We start from the raw sequence: 24796 nt of genomic DNA, 5'->3' as shown, positions 1-24796 counted from the left end.
AAACTTATCTATACATTGGTTGTTTCTCCGTTTACTTTCATCTACAAGAATAAAAACCTTTATAAAGTAGTTTCCTGGCTACTAGTACCAAAAGGAGTCTTAATTTGTTAGAACTGCTGGATGAATCTGGCAAAAAAATAAATAAATAAACAAATGGAGTGAGCCTCTCTGCCACACGGCCTGAGGGAGCACAAATAATGGGTCCAGAACCAGGGCACACACAGCTACCAGCTGACAGGGCAGCTTTCATTCACAACTTTCTATACCAATAAAGAAACTAATGGTGAAGCTTGCTACAGCAGCACACTATCATTAAATACACGAATACTGATTGGCAAATTAGAGTCATTTGCAGTGAAAGCCACAGGGGCCCAAGGAAAAGAGACTGAAAAACAAAGGGCAAACGTTAGCTTATTCAACACAACTCCAAAAAGCACATTGATTTGCTAATTATCATAGAAGTTCTCTCTTAGAAGGTCAATAATCTGAAAAGTAGTAGAGAAAGGCAATGTAAAATGGTTCAGGGAAAGTGGCCTTTGAAAAACTTCCTTAAAGGACATGGTTCATCAGTAGTTGGTCATTCAAGTTCACTGGTATCTTTGCCGGAATAAGGTTAGTATAAAATTGGTTTCTCAAGCTCATCATAAATTGAAATTGGTTACACATGAAGTCTGCTGCAGTAACAGAATGGATTCTTTGTTTAGTGACTTCACTGTTGTTAACAAGTTGAAGTCTGGTACTCAGTTACCACCCTTCCAAATTTACATGTGAAATTTCTGAAAGACAAGGCACTCATTTCCATAGGAAATAAAATCTGGGATGCAGAAGCAATCTGGGGTGCTAGAGAATGTTTTCCTATAGTAGTGAGGTGCAAGCCTAGGTTTCTACAACCCTTTCCACTGACTTGTCAGTAGAAATTCAGCTTTTCTTCATCACACACCCTCTCTATCCATCCCCCCACAATTTAGTTTCAAAATGGCAATAAACAAATTAAGTTGAGGGGATTGCTAATTCAAATTTACCTTATACTCCAATAAGGAGGGTTGCTTTGGAAAGCAAAATGAAAGAAACTAACCTAAAAAAACTAAATAGTTTTGAAAAATATTAGAGATCAACTCTGAATACACATACCTTTCTTCTGTTGTCGAATTAACATATTCCCTGACACAGAGGAGAGCAGCATCTCGACACATCTCTTTTAGGTCACTTCCTGAAAACCCATCAGTTTCCTGGGCAACTTCTAGCAGGTCCACATGCCTATCCACCTTAAACAAATATAAAACAAACTTATAAAACAAATACAAAATATACTGCAAAGGCTACTTCCAAACAGTCTTATTAGAGTTAAGGAAAGTTTAGCATGTTGTAACTGTATGGAAAGGGAAATTTTAAAAGGTATTTTCAGTTACTAGTTTTGTTTTTGTTTTTACCATAAAAGCTTAGAAATCTGAAACCTGATTTTCATTATTTGCCATTATGACAAAAACAGAAATAAGTCTCACTAGGTATACCATGGAAGGAAGGGGGAAAATAGGCATTCAAACACTGTTGGATTCACTTTGGTACCTCTCAGAAGGCACCAGGTTGACACTTTTAATATAGTCAACATACTCTTCAAACAGCCTACATCATCAAGTCCTGAGTCCGCTACAAAAAACATACTCCACTGAAATATTCTAACATTCATTCTAACTGTAATGTTTTGGTATTTCACTACCTCAACACATTAATTCAGCACCTACAGTTCTGTTCCCCAAACTAAGTATAGTCAAGCCAATTATATGATCATCCAAGCCACAAGACACACTTGCAATAACAGAATCATCATACTAAACTTATCTGTAGATTAAGGAGGAAAAATGAACAAGAAATTTATTTCTAACTATTATCTATTAAACGATTCCTATGTGCTGTTCATTGTCCTGAGCACTTTACATGTAATAACTTATTGAATCTCATCAGATATTATCATTTTCATTTTCAGATTTAAAAAAAAAGCAAATAAAGAGACAATGACAATGAAATTCAATATATGATCCTGGATTGGACCTAATAATGGAGGAGAAAAGGTCCAAAAGGACATTATTAAGACATATGAGAAAACTGGAACATAGACTGTAAGCTTTGTAACAATGTTAAATTTCTTAAACTTTGTAACTGTAAATAAAGTGGTAACAAGTGAATATCCTTGTTCTTGAGAAATACACATAGAAGTGTTAAGTGATTAAGGAGCATGATCTATTCAATCTACTCTCAAATGTTTAGGAAATAGATAAATGGATGGATGGATGATACACAGAAATATATGGCAAATGTGGCAAAATGTTTTCTGTTTGTGGAACTACGTATCTGTAAGGGGGTTTGTTGGAGTTCTTGTTATGGGTTTCATATTATTATTACAAATTTCTGGTAAACTTGGAATTATTTCAAAATTAAAACTTAAAAAAAAGAACACAAAAACAATACAAAAGAAAGTAGGATTGAAGGGGGGACAATGGCAAAGAGAAAGCATAAAAATGGAAGAAAGAAAGAATAAAGCCAAACTTATCAGTAATCACCATAAATGTATACAGATTAAAACTACCAGGCTGAAAGACAAGATTTAAACTTTTTTAAAAAAATAAACATACAGCTATTTGTACTTTCCAACAGTCACACCCATATCAAAGGAAAGAACAATCAGGTTTTGTATGATATTTGAAAGAAAAAAAGATGAAAGGAAAAGATTAGATATAGAAGACAAATATTAACCAAAAGAAAGCTAGTACAGTTCTATTTACATCACATCAAATAGGTTTTTATTCAAAACATGTAACTGGGAAAGGGAAGATATTACATAATGATGATAAAAAATAATTCACCAGAAAAATGTAATAATTCTATTCCTGTATATACCTAGTAACATGGCCTCAAAACATGGACAGCAAAAATGAACAGAATTACAAAGAGAAATCAACAAACCCACAATAACACTAGGACATTCTTAACATATATATCTCATATACTAACACATCACACAAATAAGTTCTTAGGACTAGTTAGCATCTATCATCTAATGTACATACCTAAAACTTGGCAAAATGATTATAGGAATTCTGTATATAATCTGGGTATTAAGTCTTTTGTTGGTTGGAGGGTTGCCAATGTTTTTCCTGTGGCTTGTTTTTTTCACTTTGTTCATGTTATCTTGTCATACAGAAGCTTTAATTCTGACTGTAGTCAGACTTGTCTATTCTTTGTGGTTTATACTTTCTTGCACCTAAGAATTCTACAAGTACAAAAAATTCTACACCTAAAAAACTTATCACATATAAAAGGAAACAGACACATAAAAAGATCTGATTTTTCTATTGTTGACAATAGAGAAAGAATAGAAATAACCTACACCAAAACATGTATTATGTATCTCTCCACACATATTCATGATATGTAACTGGTAACATATCAAGTTACCAACTACAGGAAAGTAGGCTACCAATGATGTTGAAGGGGTGGGGAAAAGGTGACCAGGTGCCATCTGTAAGCCCTGTACTTAATTTAAAAGAAAAAAAAAAAAAAAAAAAAAGATGTGGGGCAAATATAATAGTATGTTAAAATAACCTATTAAATTTGGATCATGACTACGTCTATTTGTGTATATGTTAGAAATATTTCATAAATTAAAAACTACTTAAAAAGATCTTCAAAGTAGACCCTGAGTTAACAAAAATTAGTTCTCTGTCAAACAATGAACACTTCTACCCCATCCTTTGACCACCTCCTTCTTTGGACTACACTATGTTCTAACCACTCACAAATTTTGTGCAGAATAAGATGACAGAAAAATGAATGAATCAAGTAAAAGGCAAGAATGAAAAGAAGATTCCAGTCACTGGGGGAGGAAGATTAATTTACCAGGGGTATCATGTAGTAATGGTTAAGAGAAAGGCATCATCACTTCTCTGCTGTGTGATCCTGGGCAAGTTATTACATAATCTTTCTGGATTTCAGTTTCCTCAGCTGTACAAGAGAACTAATATGTACTCATTAGAGGAACTAAGGTTTAAATAAAGCATTTTACCACAATGCTTGGCACATAGCAAGCACTCTAAAAGTAGTCCTTTTTATTGTTGGACAGCTATTACATAAACTGTGAAGTAATGAGAATTGTTTTCATTAGACAATGCTGAAGACAATTCTCAAAAAAAGGTTTGAAGTAATGAGAGTAATACTGGAATAAATTAACAGACTTCTAAAATAGCTTGAGAGAGTGTACAATTATTTTTTATACTTACCATTGGCTGTACACTTGCTAATATGACTGGTATTGAAGCATTTTATAAATATTTAAATTATTTCTCAAAATGATTCTATGAGATTTCTGGCATTATCTCCAGATGAGAAAATGAAGCACAGAGAAGTTAAACATTATGTGCTCAAAGTCACAAAGCACAGAATAGTCAAGCCAGAACATGGAACTCCCAACTCCAAAGCCCATGCTTGGCAACTATTCTTATTATGCTATATGAGATCTATAAATTCAGTAGGTTTGTAGAGGGGAAAAAAGCTACTTCTTTCCTTTAGGGTTAGACATGATACTTGTATAGAATATAAATTTTATTACCTCAAGTTCTTTTTGTACTTAAAATTTTAAGACCAAACCATTACACTATCTCTTTAAAATAAGTAAGCTGTGTTAAGGAATATCTGTTGATGAAGGACTGTGAAAGAGTAGAGCACAGTATCATTTCAAAAGCTTCATTCTTTTCTCCAGAGAAGAAAAACTCCTAAAATATAAAAGCCAAGTAGTCTACTTGCAACCTGGTACTCTGCACAGCAATGTACAAAGCATAATGGTGCTCATTTTATTAGACAAACATGGGTGCTATTGATGTGAAGCATCCTTTAAAAAAATTATAATAATTTCTTTCAGATTCTAATGACATAACAATATGCCTTCAGCATATAAAAACCAGCTAGTGGAAAATGAGAATTTCTCATGTTCAACAATTACTCAGAGAACATTCATATTTTACATCATAAAACTGATTAGACTAATACTTTGTGCTTTCAAGAATAAGAACAGAATGCTAAAAATTCCCTTCTCCCATGAAAAATGAAATTCTCAAAGAACTGCCAGACACTATTGTTGAAAAAAGCAGAATACTGAAATTAAAATTTAAATTGATGTAGTAAGTAATTTCTTAAAAGTTTAAATGTGAAAACAATAGACTGTAAAGTATGGCTATCTTAAGGGACAAAGAGTTTAACTTTAATCATTTATATCTGTCATCTAAATGTTTATCATCTATATCACCTTTATCTACACTAGACCACATATATGTGGTTCAAAATGTTATAAACTTCCAGCAAGCAATACAATCCTTCATTTAAAACTTAACAGGAAAATATCTTCTCTGATGTATTTATCAATGCCTACCCCTGCTAAAGGTTTACCGATTACGTGTTGTTTTAGTTTGCTAATGCTGCAGAATGCACAACACCAGAGATGGATAGGCTTTTATAAAATGGGGGTTTATTTCACTACACAGTTACAGTCTTAAGGCCACAAAACGTCCAAGGTAACACATCCGCAATCGGGTACCTTCACTGGAGATGGCCAATGGCGTCCGGAAAACCTCTCTTAGCTGGGAAGGCACATGGCTGGCGTCTGCTCCAAAGTTCTGGTTTCAAAATGGCTTCTCCCAGGACATTCCTCTCTAGCAAGCTTGCTCCTCTTCAAATAACATCACTCACAGCTGCACTCCCTTCAGTCTCTTTGAGTCAGCATGTTTATATGGCTCCCCTGATCAAGGCCCACCCTGAATGGGTGGGGCCACACCTCCATGGGAGTATCCCACCAGAGTCACCTCCCACAGCTGGGTGGGGCACATCTCCATGCAAACAACCTAATCCAAACACTCCAACCTAATCCCCACTATTCTGTCTGCCCCAGAAGATTGCACCAAAGAATATGGCTTTTTCTGGGGGACATAATACATTCAAACCGGCACATTCCACCCCCTGAACCCCAGAAAAACATATTCTTTCCAAATACAAAATACATTCATCCCACAATACCACAAAAACTTAAGTCATTTCAGTAACAATAGTTAAGTACAAGATCCCATCAAAATCAAATATAGGCGTGGTCAGTCCTAAGGCATACTTTTCCTTTAGCTTTGGATCTGTGGACTTAGAACAAGTTATATGCTTCCAATATACAAAGGAGGGACATTCATAGGATAAACATTTCCATTGCCATAAGGAGAAACAGTAAGGAAAACAGGGTTAACAGGACCAAAACAGTTCTTAAAACCTGCAGGACAAACTCCATTAGATTTCAAGGTCTGAGAGTCATTAACAGAACAACGTTGCATCCTTGGGGCTTGAGAGAGTGGGAGCCTAACCCTTCCTAAGGGCCTTTTCGGCAGCCCTTTCCTCTCCAAACGCTTAGGTGAGTACTCCAAAATACCCACACATTGGGAAGACCACCTTCTCGGCCCCACCCTCCTCAAACATCGGGGCAGCTCCCGGATTCCCTTCCATCTCCGGGGCACACGCTCAACCCCTTCAGAACAGTGTGGTGGCAGCCAGGCTCTCCCCAATTCCCTGGGAATGTGCTCCAACCTCTTTGGGACCTGAGGTGGCAAAACTCTTCCAGAGCATCGAGGCGGAAGGCCCGCCCTCGACCTCCAGGGCAAACTCACCCTTTCCATGCATGTGGGCTGCTCCGCTCTCCCAGCCCGAGACCTCTTGACTCCAGACCTCAACCTCCATGGCTCTGTCTTTGAAGAAATTTTTCCTTCAGTTTGTTCCTTGTCTGTCTCCTCCAGTCCAGAACGGCAATGGCTCCGTCTATAAAGATCTCGCAAAAATTCTGTTGGCTTTGCATGAAGCATGCAGGGGTCAAAGCCATCAGACAACAGGAGTTTCCACAAATCCTTTCTGGATAATTCCATCTCTAATCTTGGCTTGTACTGAAATGGCAGCTGGATTCCATGTTTGGTTACATCCTCACGTTGGGCTGTAGCTTCTGGGATTCCACCCCCTGGAAGCCTGTAATTTTCCAAGCCATTGACTTCTGGTTTCTTTGAACCCAAGAGTTCAGTTCTAAGTTTATCTCTCTCTGCTCGCATTTTACTATAAGCTGCAAGGAGAAGCCAGGATATGTCCTCCACATGTAGTCTGGAGATCTCCTCAGCTAAGTATTCCAGGTTGTTGCTTCCAGATTCTTCCTTCCATCTGAGACCAGGACTCAATTTTGCCAAATTTTGTGCCACTTTAAAACAAGGATCACCTTTCTTCCAGTTTGCAACAACACATTCATCATTTCTGCTCAAGTCCTCATCAGAAGTATCTTTAGAGTCCATATTTCCACAAACAGTCTCTTTAAAGCAGTTTTGGCCTTTTCTATCAAGCTCCTCACAATATTTCCAGAGTCTTCCCCTTATCCATTTGAAAAGCCGTTCCAACATGTTTGGTATTTGCAAACACAGCAGCAAAAGCACCCCACTTCTCTGGTACCAAAATCTGTCTTAGTTTGCTAATGCTGCAGAATGCACAACACCAGAGATGGATAGGCTTTTATAAAATGGGGGTTTATTTCACTACACAGTTACAGTCTTAAGGCCACAAAACGTCCAAGGTAACACATCCGCAATCGGGTACCTTCACTGGAGATGGCCAATGGCGTCCGGAAAACCTCTCTTAGCTGGGAAGGCACATGGCTGGCGTCTGCTCCAAAGTTCTGGTTTCAAAATGGCTTCTCCCAGGACATTCCTCTCTAGCAAGCTTGCTCCTCTTCAAATAACATCACTCACAGCTGCACTCCCTTCAGTCTCTTTGAGTCAGCATGTTTATATGGCTCCCCTGATCAAGGCCCACCCTGAATGGGTGGGGCCACACCTCCATGGGAGTATCCCACCAGAGTCACCTCCCACAGCTGGGTGGGGCACATCTCCATGCAAACAACCTAATCCAAACACTCCAACCTAATCCCCACTATTCTGTCTGCCCCAGAAGATTGCACCAAAGAATATGGCTTTTTCTGGGGGACATAATACATTCAAACCGGCACACGTGTTTTCTCTAAATAGTATTACAATTATACTATTTTAAAAGCAGTTACCAAAAATTTAATTAAAAGGAAAAGGCAACTTGTTAATTTCTTGTTTAGGACAAATCTTAACATAGAATCAATGGAGGGTTTTACAGCTTTCCCTTAAATTGCACAAAAACTTTCAAATTCATATGTAGTTTTCTTAGGAAGGGCTACATGGCTTTAATCTGACTCTTAAAGGGCTCTATGTCCCAAAAATGGTTAAGAATCACTCATCTAATCTCTGTAATCTTCTACATTTTTTAAACTTTTGCATATAGCATATATGCTATTTTGATATATTTTAAGGAAACAAATCGTTAGAACACTACTGAAAGACAGAAAAAGAGACATGAACAACCAGAGAGACATAGCAATGTTCTGGAACAGAAAGAGTCAACATCAAAAAGATGTTAATTCTCTTGAAGTTAATTTGTAAACAGAACAAGATCCACCCAAAATACTAATAGTTGTTTTTTCCTGAATAAGACAAATTCATTATAAAATTCATGCACAAAAATGAACAAACATAACCAGGAAAATTTGGGAACAGAGGGGACAACAAAGAATGTCTAGCTCTACCTAGATATTAAAATTTATAAAGCCTCAATGTTTATTAAAACAGTGTGGTGCTGTTGCATAAGAAACACTCAAGACCAATGACCTGAATAGAAAGTATGGAATTATCTATTAGAATTTAGTATGTGATAAAGGTAGTATTTCTAATTAGTGAAGAAAAGGTGACCTATTAAATAAATCGTGTTGAAAAAACTCGGTATCCATCTGGAAAAACAAAAGCAAGGCTTTTTTATTACATATATCTGGATAAATTCCAAATATATCAAAGATTTAAATGTTACATATGAAACCAAAAAGGACCTCCAGTTATTATGCATATCCTGATGGAAGAATATAAATTTTACCTAATAAGTAGCCCTGTTTCCCCTCCCCACCAACCTGAAACCCAAATCTTATCCTACCTCTTGCTCTAACACTACCAATTTTAGAGGAACAAATGCTCCCAGTGCTATCACTATCATTCAGACTGGAAAAATCTGCACAAACTCAATCTGGTTGGGTTTTAACTTCAACAGATAAATGGAAAGGGAAAAAAAAAGTAAGAAAAAAGCAAGATGAAGAAGGTACCTACAGAAACTTAGATGTCAACTAATTGCAATGTGTGAACTTCACATGGATCCTAAGTCAAAAAAATTAAAATTCAACATTGAGGGGAGAGTTGGAAAAGTGAACACTGTGTAGATGTTCAATGATAATAGTGAATTATAGTTAACTTTTTGTTAGGCCTAATAATGGAACTGTGGTTATGTTTAAAAAAAAAAAAAAGGAGACCTTTTAGAGATATGACTAAAATATTTACAGATGAGATATGACAGGAAATCATGGGAAGGGGGTAAGGAGATAGGGTATGGTTGAAGCAGAATTAGCCATGGGGTTACTGGTGATTCAAGGTAAGAAGAAAACCATAGAAATACTAGTATCCCTTGCATGAGAATCCATTTGGTGTCTTATTTTGGACAGCAAGTTCAAATAGTGAGTTTAGATATCAAGTTTGCAATAGTAAGGAATACTACATTATTCAAATATATTTAGTTACTGAATTTTGGAACCAAGTAGCAAGAACTTGGAAAACATAGTAGAATGGAGTAGAATAGAAAAGGCTTTTTACATCTAAACTCAAAACCCAGAAGCTATAAAAAGAAGAAAAAAAAAGTAAAATAATGGAAAAACTCGGAAAAATTTCAGATCGTATCATAGACAAAGGGCAAATCTCTTGCATAAATAGAGAATTCCTGCAAATCTGTAAGAAAAAGAATACTTCAATAGAAAAAGAGGCAAAAAATATGCACAGATATTTCACAGAAAAAAAATTCAAAAAGCTCTTAAACATACAGTACTCTTTTCATCCCTAAAGATTACAGATTAAAACTACAAGGTACTATTTCTACCTATCAAGATGGCAAGGCTATAGGGAAAGAGGCACTCTAACACTGGTGGTAGAGAAGTAAATTGGCATGTACAATTTGGGAATAGCTACCAAAATTATAAACACCTTACTTTTAATCTAGCAATTAGTCTTCGGCAAAATTCATCCTACTTATGTTTCTGCACTCATGTGAAATAAAACATGTTCAAGGCTATACAATGCAGGATTTTATAACAGTGAAGAACTAGAATCAACCCAAATGTCCTTCAATATGGCACTGATTAAATAAATTACAGTATATCCCTACAATGGAATCCTATGCAGTGCAGAAAAGAAAAAGAAAAAGAATATTAAAAGAACCATAGGCTAATATGGAAATATCTCAAAGATAAAACAAGAAAGGCACTGAACTGTGCATGGTTTATCAATATGCTTTATGTAAAAACCAATGGGGGAAGGGACTAACAGTACATTCTAATTTGCTTGAACAGGTGTAACACCAATCTGAGAGGACACAGAAGAAAAACAGGGGAGGTAGGGAGACTTTTCCCTGTATACCATTTAATATATATATAGTCACAGTTGAACCATGTTGACTGTATTACCTATACAAAAAACCTTAAAAACAAAAGCTATTGAAGATTTTGATTATCATATACCTTCAATTTTTTTTTTTTTTGGTATTTTTTTTAATCTTCATTTTATTGAGATATATTCACATACCACGCAGTCATACAAAACAAATCGTACTTTCGATTGTTTACAGTACCATTACATAGTTGTACATTCATCACCTAAATCAATCCCTGACACCTTCATTAGCACACACACAAAAATAACAAGAATAATAATTAGAGTGAAAAAGAGCAATTGAAGTAAAAAAGAACACTGGGTACCTTTGTCTGTTTGTTTCCTTCCCCTATTTTTCTACTCATCCATCCATAAACTAGACAAAGTGGAGTGTGGTCCTTATGGCTTTCCCAATCCCATTGTCACCCCTCATAAGCTACATTTTTATACAACTGTCTTCGAGATTCATGGGTTCTGGGTTGTAGTCTGATAGTTTCAGGTATCCACCACCAGCTACCCCAATTCTTTAGAACCTAAAAAGGGTTGTCTAAAGTGTGCATAAGAGTGCCCACCAGAGTGACCTCTCGGCTCCTTTTGGAATCTCTCTGCCACTGAAGCTTATTTCATTTCCTTTCACATCCCCCTTTTGGTCAAGAAGATGTTCTCCGTCCCACGATGTCAGGTCTACATTCCTCCCTGGGAGTCATATTCCACGTTACCAGGGAGATTCACTCCCCTGGGTGTCTGATCCCACGTAGGGGGGATGGCAGTGATCCCACCTTTCAAGTTGGCTTAGCCAGAGAGAGAGGGCCACATCTGAGCAACAAAGAGGCATTCGGGAGGAGGCTCTTAGGCACAACCATAGGGAGGCCTAGCCTCTCCTTTGCAGCAACCGTCTTCCCAAGGGTAAAACCTATGGTAGAGGGCTCAACCCATCAAACCACCAGTCCCCTATGTCTGTGGTCATGTTAGCAACCATGGAGGTGGGGTAGGCGAATACCCCTGCATTCTCCACAGGCTCCTCAAGGGGGCACTACATCTTTTTTTCCTTGTTTTTCTTTTTTTTTTTTTTTAACTTTCCCTTCTTTTTTAAATCAACTGTATGAAAAAAAAAGTTAAAAAGAAAACAAACATACAATAAAAGAACATTTCAAAGAGACCATAACAAGGGAGTAAGAAAAAGACAACTAACCTAAGATAACTGCTTTATTTCCAACATGTTCCTACTTTACCCCAAGACAGTTACATAATATAGCAACATTTCAGTGAACTTGTTCCTACTACATCCATCAGAAATTAACAGACCATAGTCATTCCTGGGCATCCCCAGAACGTTAAATAGCTTATCTGTTCTTCTTGGATTATTGTTCCCCCTTCCTTAATTGCTCTCTATTGCTAGTTCCCCTACATTCTACATTATAAACCATTTGTTTTACATTTTTCAAAGTTCACATTAGTGGTAGCATATAATATTTCTCTTTTTATGCCTGGCTTATTTCGCTCAGCATTATGTCTTCAAGGTTCATCCATGTTGTCATATGTTTCACGAGATCGTTCCTTCTTACTGCCGCGTAGTATTCCATCGTGTGTATATACCACATTTTATTTATCCACTCATCTGTTGAAGGACATTTGGGTTGTTTCCATCTCTTGGCAATTGTGAATAATGCTGCTATGAACACTGGCGTGCAGATATCTGTTTGTGTCACTGCTTTCCGATCTTCCGGGTATATACCGAGAAGTGCAATCGCTGGATCGAATGGTAACTCTATATCTAGTTTTCTGAGGAACTGCCAGACTGACTTCCAGAGTGGCTGAACCATTATACAGTCCCACCAACAATGAATAAGAGTTCCAATTTCTCCACATCCCCTCCAGCATTTGTAGTTTCCTGTTTGTTTAATGGCAGCCATTCTAACCGGTGTTAGATGGTATCTCATTGTGGTCTTAATTTGCATCTCTCTAATAGCTAGTGAAGCTGAACATTTTTTCATGTGTTTCCTGGCCATTTGTATTTCCTCTTCAGAGAACTGTCTTTTCATATCTTTTGCCCATTTTATAATTGGGCTGTCTGTACTACTGTCATTGAGTTGTAGGATTTCTTTATATATGCAAGATATCAGTCTTTTGTCAGATACATGGTTTCCAAAAATTTTTTCCCATTGAGTTGGCTGCCTCTTTACCTTTTTGAGAAATTCCTTTGAGGTGCAGAAATTTCTAAGCTTGAGGAGTTCCCATTTATCTATTTTCTCTTTTGTTGCTTGTGCTTTGGGTGTAAAGTCTAGGAAGTGGCCGCCTAATACAAGGTCTTGAAGATGTTTTCCTACATTATCTTCTAGGAGTTTAATGGTACTTTCTTTTATATTGAGATCTTTGGTCCATTTTGAGTTAATTTTTGTGTAGGGGGTGAGGTAGGGGTCCTCTTTCATTCTTTTGGATATGGATATCCAACTCTCCCAGACCCATTTGTTGAAAAGACCATTATGACTCAGTTCAGTGACTTTGGGGGCCTTATCAAAGATCAGTCGGCCATAGATCTGAGGGTCTATCTCTGAATTCTCAATTCGATTCCATTGATCTATATCTCTAACTTTGTGCCAGTACCATACTGTTTTGGCAACTGTGGCCTTACAATAAGCTTCAAAGTCAGGGAGTGTAAGTCCTCCCACTTCATTTTTCTTTTTTAGAGTGTCTTTAGCAATTCGAGGCATCTTCCCTTTCCAAATAAATTTGATAACTAGCTTTTCCAAGTCTGCAAAGTAGGTTGTTGGAATTTTGATTGGGATTGCATTGAATCTGTAGATGAGTTTGGGTAGAATTGACATCTTAATGACATTTAGTCTTCCTATCCATGAACATGGAATATTTTTCCATCTTTTAAGGTCCCCTTCTATTTCTTTTAGTAGAGTTATGTAGTTTTCTTTGTATAGGTCTTTTACATCTTTGGTTAAGTTATTCCTAGGTACTTGATTTTTTTAGTTGCTATTGAAAATGGTATCTTTTTCTTGAGTGTCTCTTCAGTTTGTTCATTTCTAGCATATAGAAACATTACTGACTTATGTGCATTAACCTTGTATCCCGCTACTTTGCTAAATTTGTTTATTAGCTCTCGTAGCTGTATAGTCGATTTCTCAGGGTTTTCTAGATATAAGATCATATCATCTGCAAACAATGACAGTTTTACTTCTTCTTTTCCAATTTGGATGCCTTTTATTTCTTTGTCTTGCCGGATTGCCCTGGCTAGCACTTCCAGCACAATGTTGAATAACAGTGGTGACAGCGGGCATCCTTGTCTTGTTCCTGATCTTAGAGGGAAGGCTTTCAGTCTCTCACCATTGAGTACTATGCTGGCTGTGGGTTTTTCATATATGCTCTTTATCATGTTGAGGAAGTTTCCTTCAATTCCTACCTTTTGAAGTGTTTTTATCAAAAACGGATGTTGGATTTTGTCAAATGCTTTTTCAGCATCTATTGAGATGATCAATTGATTTTTCCCTTTTGACTTGTTAATGTGTTGTAATACATTGATTGATTTTCTTATGTTGAACCATCCTTGCATGCCTGGAATGAACCCCACTTGGTCATGGTGTATGATTTTTTTAATGTGTCTTTGGATTCGATTTGCAAGTATTTTGTTGAGGATTTTTGCATCTATATTCATTAGGGAGATTGGCCGGTAGTTTTCCTTTTTTGTAGCATCTTTGCCTGGTTTTGGTATTAGATTGATGTTAGCTTCATAAAATGAGTTAGGTAGTGTTCCATTTGCTTCAATGTTTTGAAAGAGTTTGAGTAAGATTGGTGTCAGTTCTTTCTGGAAAGTTTGGTAGAATTCCCCTGTGAAGCCATCTGGCCCTGGGCATTTATTTGTGGGAAGATTTTTGATGACTGATTGGATCTCTTTGCTTGTGATGGGTTGGTTGAGGTCTTCTATTTCTTCTCTGGTCAGTCTAGGTTGTTCATATGTTTCCAGGAAATTGTCCATTTCCTCTACATTATCCAGTTTGTTGCCATACAGTTGTTCATAATATCCTCTTATAATTTTTTTAATTTCTTCAGGATCTGCAGTTATGTCACCTTTTTCATTCATTATTTTGTTTATATGGGTCTTCTCTCTTTTTGATTTTGTCAGTCTAGCTAGGGGCTTGTCAATCTTGTTGATCTTCTCAAAGAACCAACTTTTGGTGACATTTATCCTCTCTATTGCTTTTTTGTTCTCTATGTCATTTATTTCTGCTTTAATCCTTGTTATTTCTTTTCTTGTACTTGGTTTAGGATTGGTTTGCTGTTCATTTTCTAGCTTCTTCAGTTGATCCATTAGTTCTTTGATTTTGGCTCTTTCTTCCTTGTTAATATATGCGTTTAGTGCTATAAATTTCCCCCTCAGCACTGCTTTTGCTGCATCCCATAGGTTTTGGTCTGTTGTGTTCTCATTTTCATTCGTCTCTATATATTTAGCAATTTCTCTTGCTATTTCTTCTTTAACCCACTGATTATTTAGGAGTGTGTTGTTTAACCTCCAGGTATTTGTGAATTTTCTAAGTCTCTGATGGTTATTGACTTCTAATTGTATTCCATTGTGGTCAGAGAATGTGCTTTGAATAATTTCAATCTTTTTAAATTTATTGAGGCTTGTTTTATGCCCCAGCATATGATCTACTCTGGAGAAAGTTCCATGAGCACTAGAAAAGTATGTGTATCCTGGTGATTTGGGATGTAATGTCCTGTATATGTCTGTTAAATCTAATTCACTTATCAGATTGTTTAGGTTTTCAATTTCCTTATTGGTCTTCTGTCTGGTTGATCTATCTACAGGAGAGAGTGATGTGCTGAAGTCTCCCACAATTATTGTGGAAACATCAATTGCTTCCTTTAGTTTTGCCAGTGTTTCTCTCATGTATTTTGTGGCACCTTGATTGGGTGCATAGACATTTACGATTGTTATTTCTTCTTGCTGAATTGCCCCTTTTATTAGTATGTAGTGGCCTTCTTTGTCTCTCAAAACATCCCTGCATTTGAAGTCTATTTTATCTGAAATTAATATTGCTACACCTGCTTTTTTTTGGCTGTGGCTTGCATGAAATATTTTTTTCCATCCTTTCACTTTCAGTTTCTTTGTGTCCCTGTGTCTAAGATGAGTCTCTTGTATGCAACATATTGATGGTTCATTTTTTTTGATCCATTATGTGAATCTATATCTTTTAATTGGGGAGTTTAATCCATTTACATTCAACGTTATAACCGTGAAGGCATTTCTTGAATCAGCCATCTTATCCTTTGGTTTATGTTTGTCATATTTTTCCCCTCTGTCTATTAATATCCTTTATTGTACCCATACCAAATCTCTTTAGTACTGAACCTTTCTCCAAGTCTCTGTGTCCTTTCTTTGTTTCTCTGTCTGTAGGGCTCCCTTTAGTATCTCCAGTAGGGCAGGTCTCTTGTTAGCAATTTCTCTAAGCATTTGTTTGTCTGTGAAAAATTTAAGCTCTCCCTCAAATTTGAAGGAGAGCTTTGCTGGATAAAGTATTCTTGGCTGGAAATTTTTCTCATTCAGAATTTTAAATATATCGTGCCACTGCCTTCTCGCCTCCATGGTGGCTGCTGAGTAGTCACTACTTAGTCTTATGCTGTTTCCTTTGTATGTGGTGAGTTGCTTTTCTCTTGCTGCTTTCAGAACTTGCTCCTTCTCTTCTGTGTTTGACAGTGTGATCAGTATATGTCTCGGAGTGGGTTTATTTGGATTTATTCTATTTGGAGTTCGCTGAGCATTTATGATTTGTGTATTTATGTTGTTTAGAAGATTTGGGAAGTTTTCCCCAACAATTTCTTTGAATACTCTTCCTAGACCTTTACCCTTTTCTTCCCCTTCTGGGACACCAATGAGTCTTATATTTGGACGTTTCATATTATCTATCATATCCCTGAGGTCCATTTCGATTTTTTCAATTTTTTTCCCCATTCTTTCATGCTTTCATTTTCCATTCTGTCATCTTCCAGGTCACTGATTCGTTGTTCAGCTTCCTCTAGTCTTGTACTATGAGTGTCCAGAATCTTTTTAATTTGGTCAACAGTTTCTTTAATTTCCATAAGATCATCCATTTTTTTATTTAGTCTTGCAATGTCTTCTTTATGCTCTTCTAGGGTCTTCTTGATTTCCTTTGTATCCCATACTATGGTCTCATTGTTCATCTTTAGTTCTTTGAGTAGCTGCTCTAGGTGCTGTGTCTCTTCTGATCTTTTGATTTGGGTGCTTGGGCTTGGGTTATCCGTATCGTCTGGTTTTCTCATATGCTTTATAATTTTCTGTTGTTTTTGGCCTCGTGGCATTTGCTGAACTTGATAGGGTTCTTTTAGGATTTGTAGACCAATTGAAGTCCTTATCTCTAATTTATCAGATCTACAGCTTCGTGGAGTACACTTTCTCTAACTAACCAGCAGGTGGCGTCCACGAGCCACCTGTTCTCCACAAGCCAGTTCTCCCCTGCTTAGCCTTTTTGGTGAGTGGGGGAGTGAGTCTTGTGGGGTCCAACTGGTGTACCAAGCTTGTGTGTGTAGTTGGTGTTGCCTGCCCTGTATATGGGGCGTGTTTCTGGGCAGTCAGGGAGGGGGGATGGCCCTAACAATCAAATATCCCTGGTGATCCTAGAGTTTTAAAGCTGCTGCAATAGTCTAATCCTTCAGTTCAGTCCTGCCATAGTTTGTCTCTGCCACTGACCCACAAGTCCTTGGTATTGGCATATTGCTCCTGAGACTTGCAAGTGGGCCCCTCTTCCAGGCTGTGCACCCCAGGTCCTCTGTTGAGGGATGACTGTGCTATGTCACAGGTGAGTGCCATCCCCCCAGGGCAGTTCTGGGCTGCTGGGCTGTGTAGGGAGGCTCCCAGTCTGCTGAAATGATGGCTGAATGGGGCTTTGTTAATTCACACTGCTCCACCTTCCCAACTCTGGGACAATCAGCTGAGGTTGCACGGAAGGCTAATGTCCACGCCCAGTTTTGTGGAGTGTGCCTGTTATTTGAAGCACTTCGGTCACACTGGGTTGTCTGGGGCAGCTCTGGGCTATGGGGCTGGCGATGGGCAGGAGTGTTTCCTGTCCACCAGGATGATGGCTGTGAGCCGACACCCCCCTTTTCTTGGGAAGTTGTGGTGTTTAGTGAATTTTCTCAGCCACTGGATTATTGCCTTTTGTCTCAGAGCTCTCTTAGTTCTGCTCTTGACTTGACCTGCCCAAATTGCAAGTCTTTGAAGCTTTCTGTATTGGGCTTCTTAGAGTAATTGTTTTAGAAAAAGAAAAAAGGATTAAAAAAAAAAAAAAGGGCCCTCCTCAGAGATCTAATGGGTTATTGAAATGCTAAGAGACAAAGCAACCAGGGCCATTAAGGAAAGGTCCACAGGGCAGAGAGATCAGCTTTTCTTCAGGATTTGCATATGAGCCTCACGGCCTGAGCTCTGCCCTTCCCCTTTCTATGTTCACCAGAACTCCAAAAATCCTCCGCTTTTATTTTGGAGTTTTTCGTGTTGTTTTTTTTCTATACCTGTCTCCTCTCTGCTGGGCTGGCTGCTCTCAGATTCTCTGGTGTCTGGTCTCAGTCTATCTATGGTTGGAGTTTGGATCAGTAGAATGAGTTTCCGATAAGGGCTGCCAGTGCAGTTCTCCCTTCTCCTTCCCGGAGCTGACAGCCCCTCCTCCCACGGGACTGAGCCTGGCAGGGAGGGGCGCGGGTCCCCTGGCCGCAAAAACTTACAGATTTCGCTGATCTCAGCAGTTCCACGTTTTCATGAGTGTTGTATGAAGTATGCCCAAAGTCAGATTGCTCTGTGGTGTCCAGTCCATGCAGTTCCTGGCTTTCTACCTACTTTCCTGGAGGAGTAACTAAAACATACAGCTCACCAGTCCGCCATCTTGCCCCGCCTCTCCTATCATATACCTTCTTAAATCTAAATTCTGACTTCAAAAAACATTGCAATCAGGTAAAACAAAAAACAAAACCCAAAGAAATAGCATACTTCTATATGAAAATAAATGTGTCATATAACCTGAATATAGTTTGAACTATATCAGAGGACTTTAATCTGTAGATATGAAAAAAAAACTTTTAAAACCTATGATGATTATCTTTAATTTGTTCAAATATACCACAGTTACTGAATTACATAAGCAGACAAGAATTTTACAGTAATTTAGGTTAAGTTCAAAGAAACATTATTTTTAGGACTTTATAACTAAACATTTATAGGTTGGAGGAATAATACATAATTTTTTACTTACATTTTCATTTTTCAAGATCAGTTTCAGGATTGCTTCTCTCTGTTTTAGAGCCTAAAAACCAGGATAGTTTCCATTTAGCATTTTTTTTTTTTTTATAGAATAAGAATCAACTCATTTTCCTAATATTTCTTCTCTCCCTTATAAACTATCCAACAGTATCTACAGGAAATGACAGAAACTCTGATAAAGGTCATGGAAACAGCTAAAACAAGATCTAGAGTAATCATCTGTGGTTCTCCTATCGAATTACATCTTCTACTGTATCCCTAGTGGCTAGCACAATATCTGTGAAACAACATACCCTTAAATATTTACTGAATGATTAAATGAATACCTATGACTGAAATTCTTTCCTCTACACCTCTGCAAATCGCCTTCTCTTCATTTAGGAAACTTCTAAAAACTCACTACTACCATAAAATTTTTACCAGTAATTAGAAGATGCGAAAAATATCCCCTCAGTTTATCCATTTCAACATTAGTGTATTTTTATTTAGTATTAACAGCATATTTGTTTATATGTCTGTATGCTTCCCCCCACCACAGTGATGCCTCATATTATTACACCAGAGAGTAGAGATTACCTTAACTCCTTTTATAGAATACGTTACACATACAGTTAGTAAATATAAATGCTTTTTAAGATTTTCATGGCTTGAATCATCCCTATTCCCATAATCATTGACAAAGCACAGTGGTTACAATGAGTATCAAATCAAATTACCTGACAAACAAAACAAAACCAAACCCCACTGTTCGTAATATATTGTTAAACAATGAAGGTTAATTTGGTGTATTATGTGATTACCAGTAATTACTTACTTTTTGTTGGTAAATATTTACCTTGGAGGAGTTTTAAGGTAAGGTTAGTCATGCATTCTGACTTCATAAAAGAAACAACAGAAAAAATTGCCATAAAGTATGTGTGTGTGCGTGTGTGTGCATTTTTCACTAAAAACAGAATAAAGGGGGTTATAAAATTCCAGTTTCTACGTTAACAGACACAAATTTTTAACAAATTTGATGAGGCCTGTTACAACTGATTTTTATAACTCCCACAATTAATATATTAAACTTACAATTTGATAAAGGCTACTTTCCATTCTGTTGTTTCCCAGGTTGTATTCTACTGTATTATACAAAGCTGTGCTTCCTATTGTACCACAAGCAAGATTACTTTCAGTAATCTTTGTCTTCAGAACTGAGGTAAACAGAATTTTCTTTCAAAATATTCTGATGGCTCTGTTTTGCTTACAAATGAAATCCAAATCTTGAGAAAAGTACACAAAGCTCATCTAAAATCTGGCCATGGTCCACGTTTCCAGACTCATCTTCATCTGTTTTCCTTGGTGCCCTAACTAAACTATGCGTAAACTCACCACTGGATACTTCCACATCTTTTTGTCTTTGATCATATTGGTAGGAAAGCCCTTCTTCCCCTCATTTGCCTGTCAAATTCGTACCATCCTTCAAGGTTCAGGTGAATTCTGTGAATCTCACTAACTCCTTAGACAAAATTATTAGTTTTCATCATCATCCTAGTACTCACAGTTCTTTAAACATACCTTCGTTAAGCACATTTTACATTATTTATTTATGTGTCTGCCTCTCCTGCTACACATAGCTCTCTGAGTTCAAGGGGCTATGTCTCATTCACTAAAGCCTAGGAGGTAACTGACATATACTAATGTTTAAGAAATATTCGTCATACTAAAAAATTTTATAGTCTCTTACATTCAGTTAAAAAATCTCTTCATTGATATATCAGACAACTTTTCTAATAGAGTATTAAATACATAAATGCATTCCCCCAGAGGAACAAGCTAAAGATTCTAAATAGAATAATATTTTTATTTGAAAAACTACAAGAGAATAACAAACTAAAAGTTCATCCATCTACACGACTATGCATTCACATGATGATTGTATGGAACGTATCTTCTACTAAAACCTAGTTTTTCCCTCTTATTCAATCTGAAAGCAGACAAAATGCAGGATTTGAGGATTCTGTGCAAAACTGTAGAGTATCAATAGATTATAATCATCTACTTGAGAGAATATCCTAACTAACTTAAAAAAAATACCAGAAAGAAGGGAGTACTAGTTTAACACCATCACACATCTATAATCATAAAAGTGATACTCTAGCTACTGGTTGACCATTAATCCTGTCAGAGGGAAGCACAGTTTACAATTGCCAATAATTAATCAAATAATCCCAGCTGTTCTTCATGTCAGACCTTAAGAATAGAATAAGTCTTTAAACCCATTTTCCTAATTTTATTCTATGCTAAACTAAAACTATAATTTAGATTTTCCTCTGTACCTTACACAGATAACTATATACTTTGAAGAGTTACAGAGAAGCATATAACATGGATTGTAGGAAAGTAATAAGAAAAAAAAAGGAGGAAGATGATGGAAAGGACATGGACCTCTTCCTTCCCTATCTGTCATAAACAGCAAGTCCTAGAAAGAAAAATTTTTTCCTTTCATGAAATCACAGGTAAAAACTGGTAAAAATGTGAATATTTAACTCTTCATAGTATCAATCAGGACTACCTACAGGTTGGTTGATATGGAATCTTGTAGGCATTCTTCTCATTATAGCTGAGTCAAGATCCTGAGGTCGGTTAGTGGCTCCCATTACTATGACCTAAATATAGAGAGAAAACACAAGGTATTAAATCTACCAATAATGTTCTTTTTATTATCAGCACTTAGGAGATAAAGAAAATTAAGTGGTATTTAATCTAAATCAGGCTTTAAGAAATATGACTTTAATCAGCATTCCTCAAATCTTTATAGATAGAAATTGAAGTAATCCCACATATATGATAGCGAAGCCGAAAAGACTGATGCAGTCCACCAAACTGCTAGTGACTAAAAAAAAAAAAAAAAAAAAATCACTGCTCAGTTGCAAGTATCTTTATTGCAGAATTACAAAGATTTTTAAAAACTTGTGTTAGGCAATGGTTTCTCAGACTTTACACCCAAAGCACAAGAAATAAAAGAAAAAAAAGATAAGTAGGACTTCATCAAAATTAAAAACTTTTGTTCCTCAAAGGACTTCATCATGAAAACAAAATGACAACCTACACAAAGGGAGAAAATATTTGGAAACCACGTAGCCGATAAAGGATTAATATATAAAATATATTAAAAAATCCTTCAATGTAAATCAAAAAGGCAAACATCCCAATTAAAAAGTGGGCAATAGACCCAAACACACATCTCTCCAAAGAAGACACAAAACTGGCCAGAAAGCACATGAAAAGATGGTCAACATCACTAACCATCAGAGAAATGCAAATCAAAACCACAATGAGATACCATTCACACCCATTAAATGCTATTAAAAAAGGGGGGAAATAAGTGTTGGAGAGGATGCAGAGAAACAACAACCCTCATTCAGTGCTGGTGGCAATGTTAAATTGTGCGGCCATCGTGGAAGACAGTTTTGCGGTTCCTCAGAAACCTATGTCAGGAACTATCATATCAGCAATCCCGTTAGTAGGTATATACCCAAAAGAATTGAAAGCAGGGACTCAAACAGATACGTGCACACTAATGTTCACAGCAGCATTCTTCACAATTACCAAAAAGATGGAAGCAACCCAAGTGTCCATCAACTGATAAATGGATAAATAAAATGTGGTATATACATACACTGGAATATTATTGTGCTGTAAAACGGAATGAAGTCCTCATACATGTGACAACATGGATGAACCCTGAAGACACACTGAGTGAAGTAAGTCAAAGTCAGACACAAAAGGATGAATATTGGATGATCTCACTGATTTGAAACAATTAGAATAAGCAAACTCAGAGTCAGAATCTAGAATACAGAAGACAGGGTGGGGCAAGGGAATGGGAAGTTAAGGCTTAAAATATACAGGGTTCCTATTGGGAATGATGGCAACATTTTGATAATGGATGGTGGCGACGGTAGCACAGCATTGTTAATGTAATCACAGCACTGAAATATGTATCTGAATGTGATTAAAAGGGGAAATGCTAGCTTGTATGCATGGGAACAGAATTAAAAAAAAAAAAAAAAAGCCACAATGGAACTACTCCACACAGTGAACCCAAAGTTACACCATGGACTATAGTTAGTACAATTATAAAAATGCTATCATCAAATGTAACAAATGTTCTACACCAAGGGAAGGTGTTAACAATACAGTATTTGGGGGGATCCTGTATTTTATGCATGATTGTTCTGTAAACCCATAACTTCTCTAATAAAGAAAAAAAAAATACTGAAGAGTCTCAGAGACAAATTACTTTCACTTAACTGTGAGAGGCTGCCATCTTGTGGGAAAAAATATAAATACAAATATAAATTTGAGAAATGCAACATAATGCAATTTTTATGTGGGTTAGTTAAGTGGTCCTAAAATCAAATATTAATGCTTTTACCTATTTTTCTTTATTGACTTTCTAAAGCTCTATATAATTGAAAAAAAAGGGAAGAGCCTTTACCAAATGTAAAACAAGCCCTAAAAGTGATCAAATGAACTAACTGCACAAACAAAAGATGAGTTCAAAGAAATAATAGTTTGATACAGAGTATATTAAGGATTAAAAGAGAGATTCAATATGATATGGAGGCTTGTTAAAGACTGACCATATATTCAGTTGCACAAAATCACAAATGACACTGAGGCTGAAGCAGTACCTGAAAAAAACTAAAAACATGGCTGCATTTTGAGAAATAGCCTAGGTAAACAAATAGCCTAAAATAGAAAAACAAAACTAAACTAAAAACTATATGGAAGACAGAATACTAGAAATAGGATCAAGGAATCCAAATGTATCTAGTCCAACACAGTATAGTAAATATGCATAGGATTACTAATAGCTGTGGTGAAAAAGCACAAGTGATTGAAACCACCTGTGGTTTTGCTTAAAGAAACAAATTTCAAGAAGTGTTTTAAAGGGAAAAAAAACATTACTGCACGGATATAAATTCTATTAATTCTATTTAGACATATATTAACACATACTAATTCTATTAATTCTATTTAGCACCACTGAGCTAAAATTCAAAATGGAAAGGAACAGTATTTAGTACTTAAGTAGCAAAAATAACACATCTTTTATATATTATTTGCTAACTTAAAACTTTTTTAAATTGTTAAAACAAAATAAACTTCATCATTTCTCATTAAGATCTAAATTTATACCTCAAAACTTTTGACAATGAATACCCTAAAAAGGTATCATATTTTTACATTGCCTATCTCTCAAAATGAAAAATGTCATCAGTTACTCAGGTTTCCAGTAGTGGTGATGGGTTTAATTGGACCAGTCGCTATATTTTCATTCCCTTTGTGACCATATCACACTTACAAAGAAAGCTAGGTGGGGTACTGGGCTCCATCCACAATTATGGAACAATATTAGAAGAAAGCTATAAAGTTCATATGAAAAAAAGAGTAGCTAAAATCTGAAATAAATCAATTTTAACCCCTTAAAAACACAAAAGAGTTTAATAAAAAAGCAACACCTTCATTTGTTCCCTCAAATCAAAACTTGCCATAATGAAAACAGTGGCTATTTTTAGTATAATAAGGAATTATGTTTCTGAAAACTCATTTCTAATTTGTGGTATATCAAAAAAGTATTGTGGAGCTCTGAATCAAGCAGTTTTGGCGTATACATCATCCAACTGTCTCTATTTCCTGTGCTTAAAACAGATGAACATTTATACTTTGATAGGATATAATAGCAAAACATTTTCTTTTACATAGGCTAACTATCCAGCATTCTAAGTGATCTAAATATTGTTGCTCAGGAGGATACTTAGTTTACGGCAATCTGTAAACTACGTCCATCGATTAATTTTACCAGACCAAAAGAAAATGTTTCTGTTAATGTCACCTAACTTTATGTATGTTGTGCTTTCTTCTCTAACCATTCAACAAC

The 24796-nt window shown here is 36.5% G+C and overlaps 1 protein-coding gene across 1 annotated transcript in view; it reads right to left on the bottom strand.

Annotated features, from left to right (window-relative positions):
* Nucleotides 1-24796, bottom strand: part of ATAD1 (ATPase family AAA domain containing 1) — a 120530-nt gene that overhangs the window by 2478 nt on the left and 93256 nt on the right. Inside the window, exons 7-9 of the mRNA XM_037804346.1 lie at nt 21426-21515; nt 18860-18910; nt 1132-1265 (exon numbers count right to left, since the gene is read on the bottom strand). Of these exons, the coding sequence (XP_037660274.1) occupies nt 1132-1265; nt 18860-18910; nt 21426-21515 (275 nt within the window). The remainder of the gene's footprint in view (nt 1-1131; nt 1266-18859; nt 18911-21425; nt 21516-24796) is intronic.

This window comes from Choloepus didactylus, chromosome 15 (assembly GCF_015220235.1).
Source record: "Choloepus didactylus isolate mChoDid1 chromosome 15, mChoDid1.pri, whole genome shotgun sequence".
In the NCBI taxonomy this organism is placed as follows: domain Eukaryota; kingdom Metazoa; phylum Chordata; class Mammalia; order Pilosa; family Megalonychidae; genus Choloepus; species Choloepus didactylus.
This window is presented reverse-complemented; position numbering and strand designations above follow the sequence as displayed.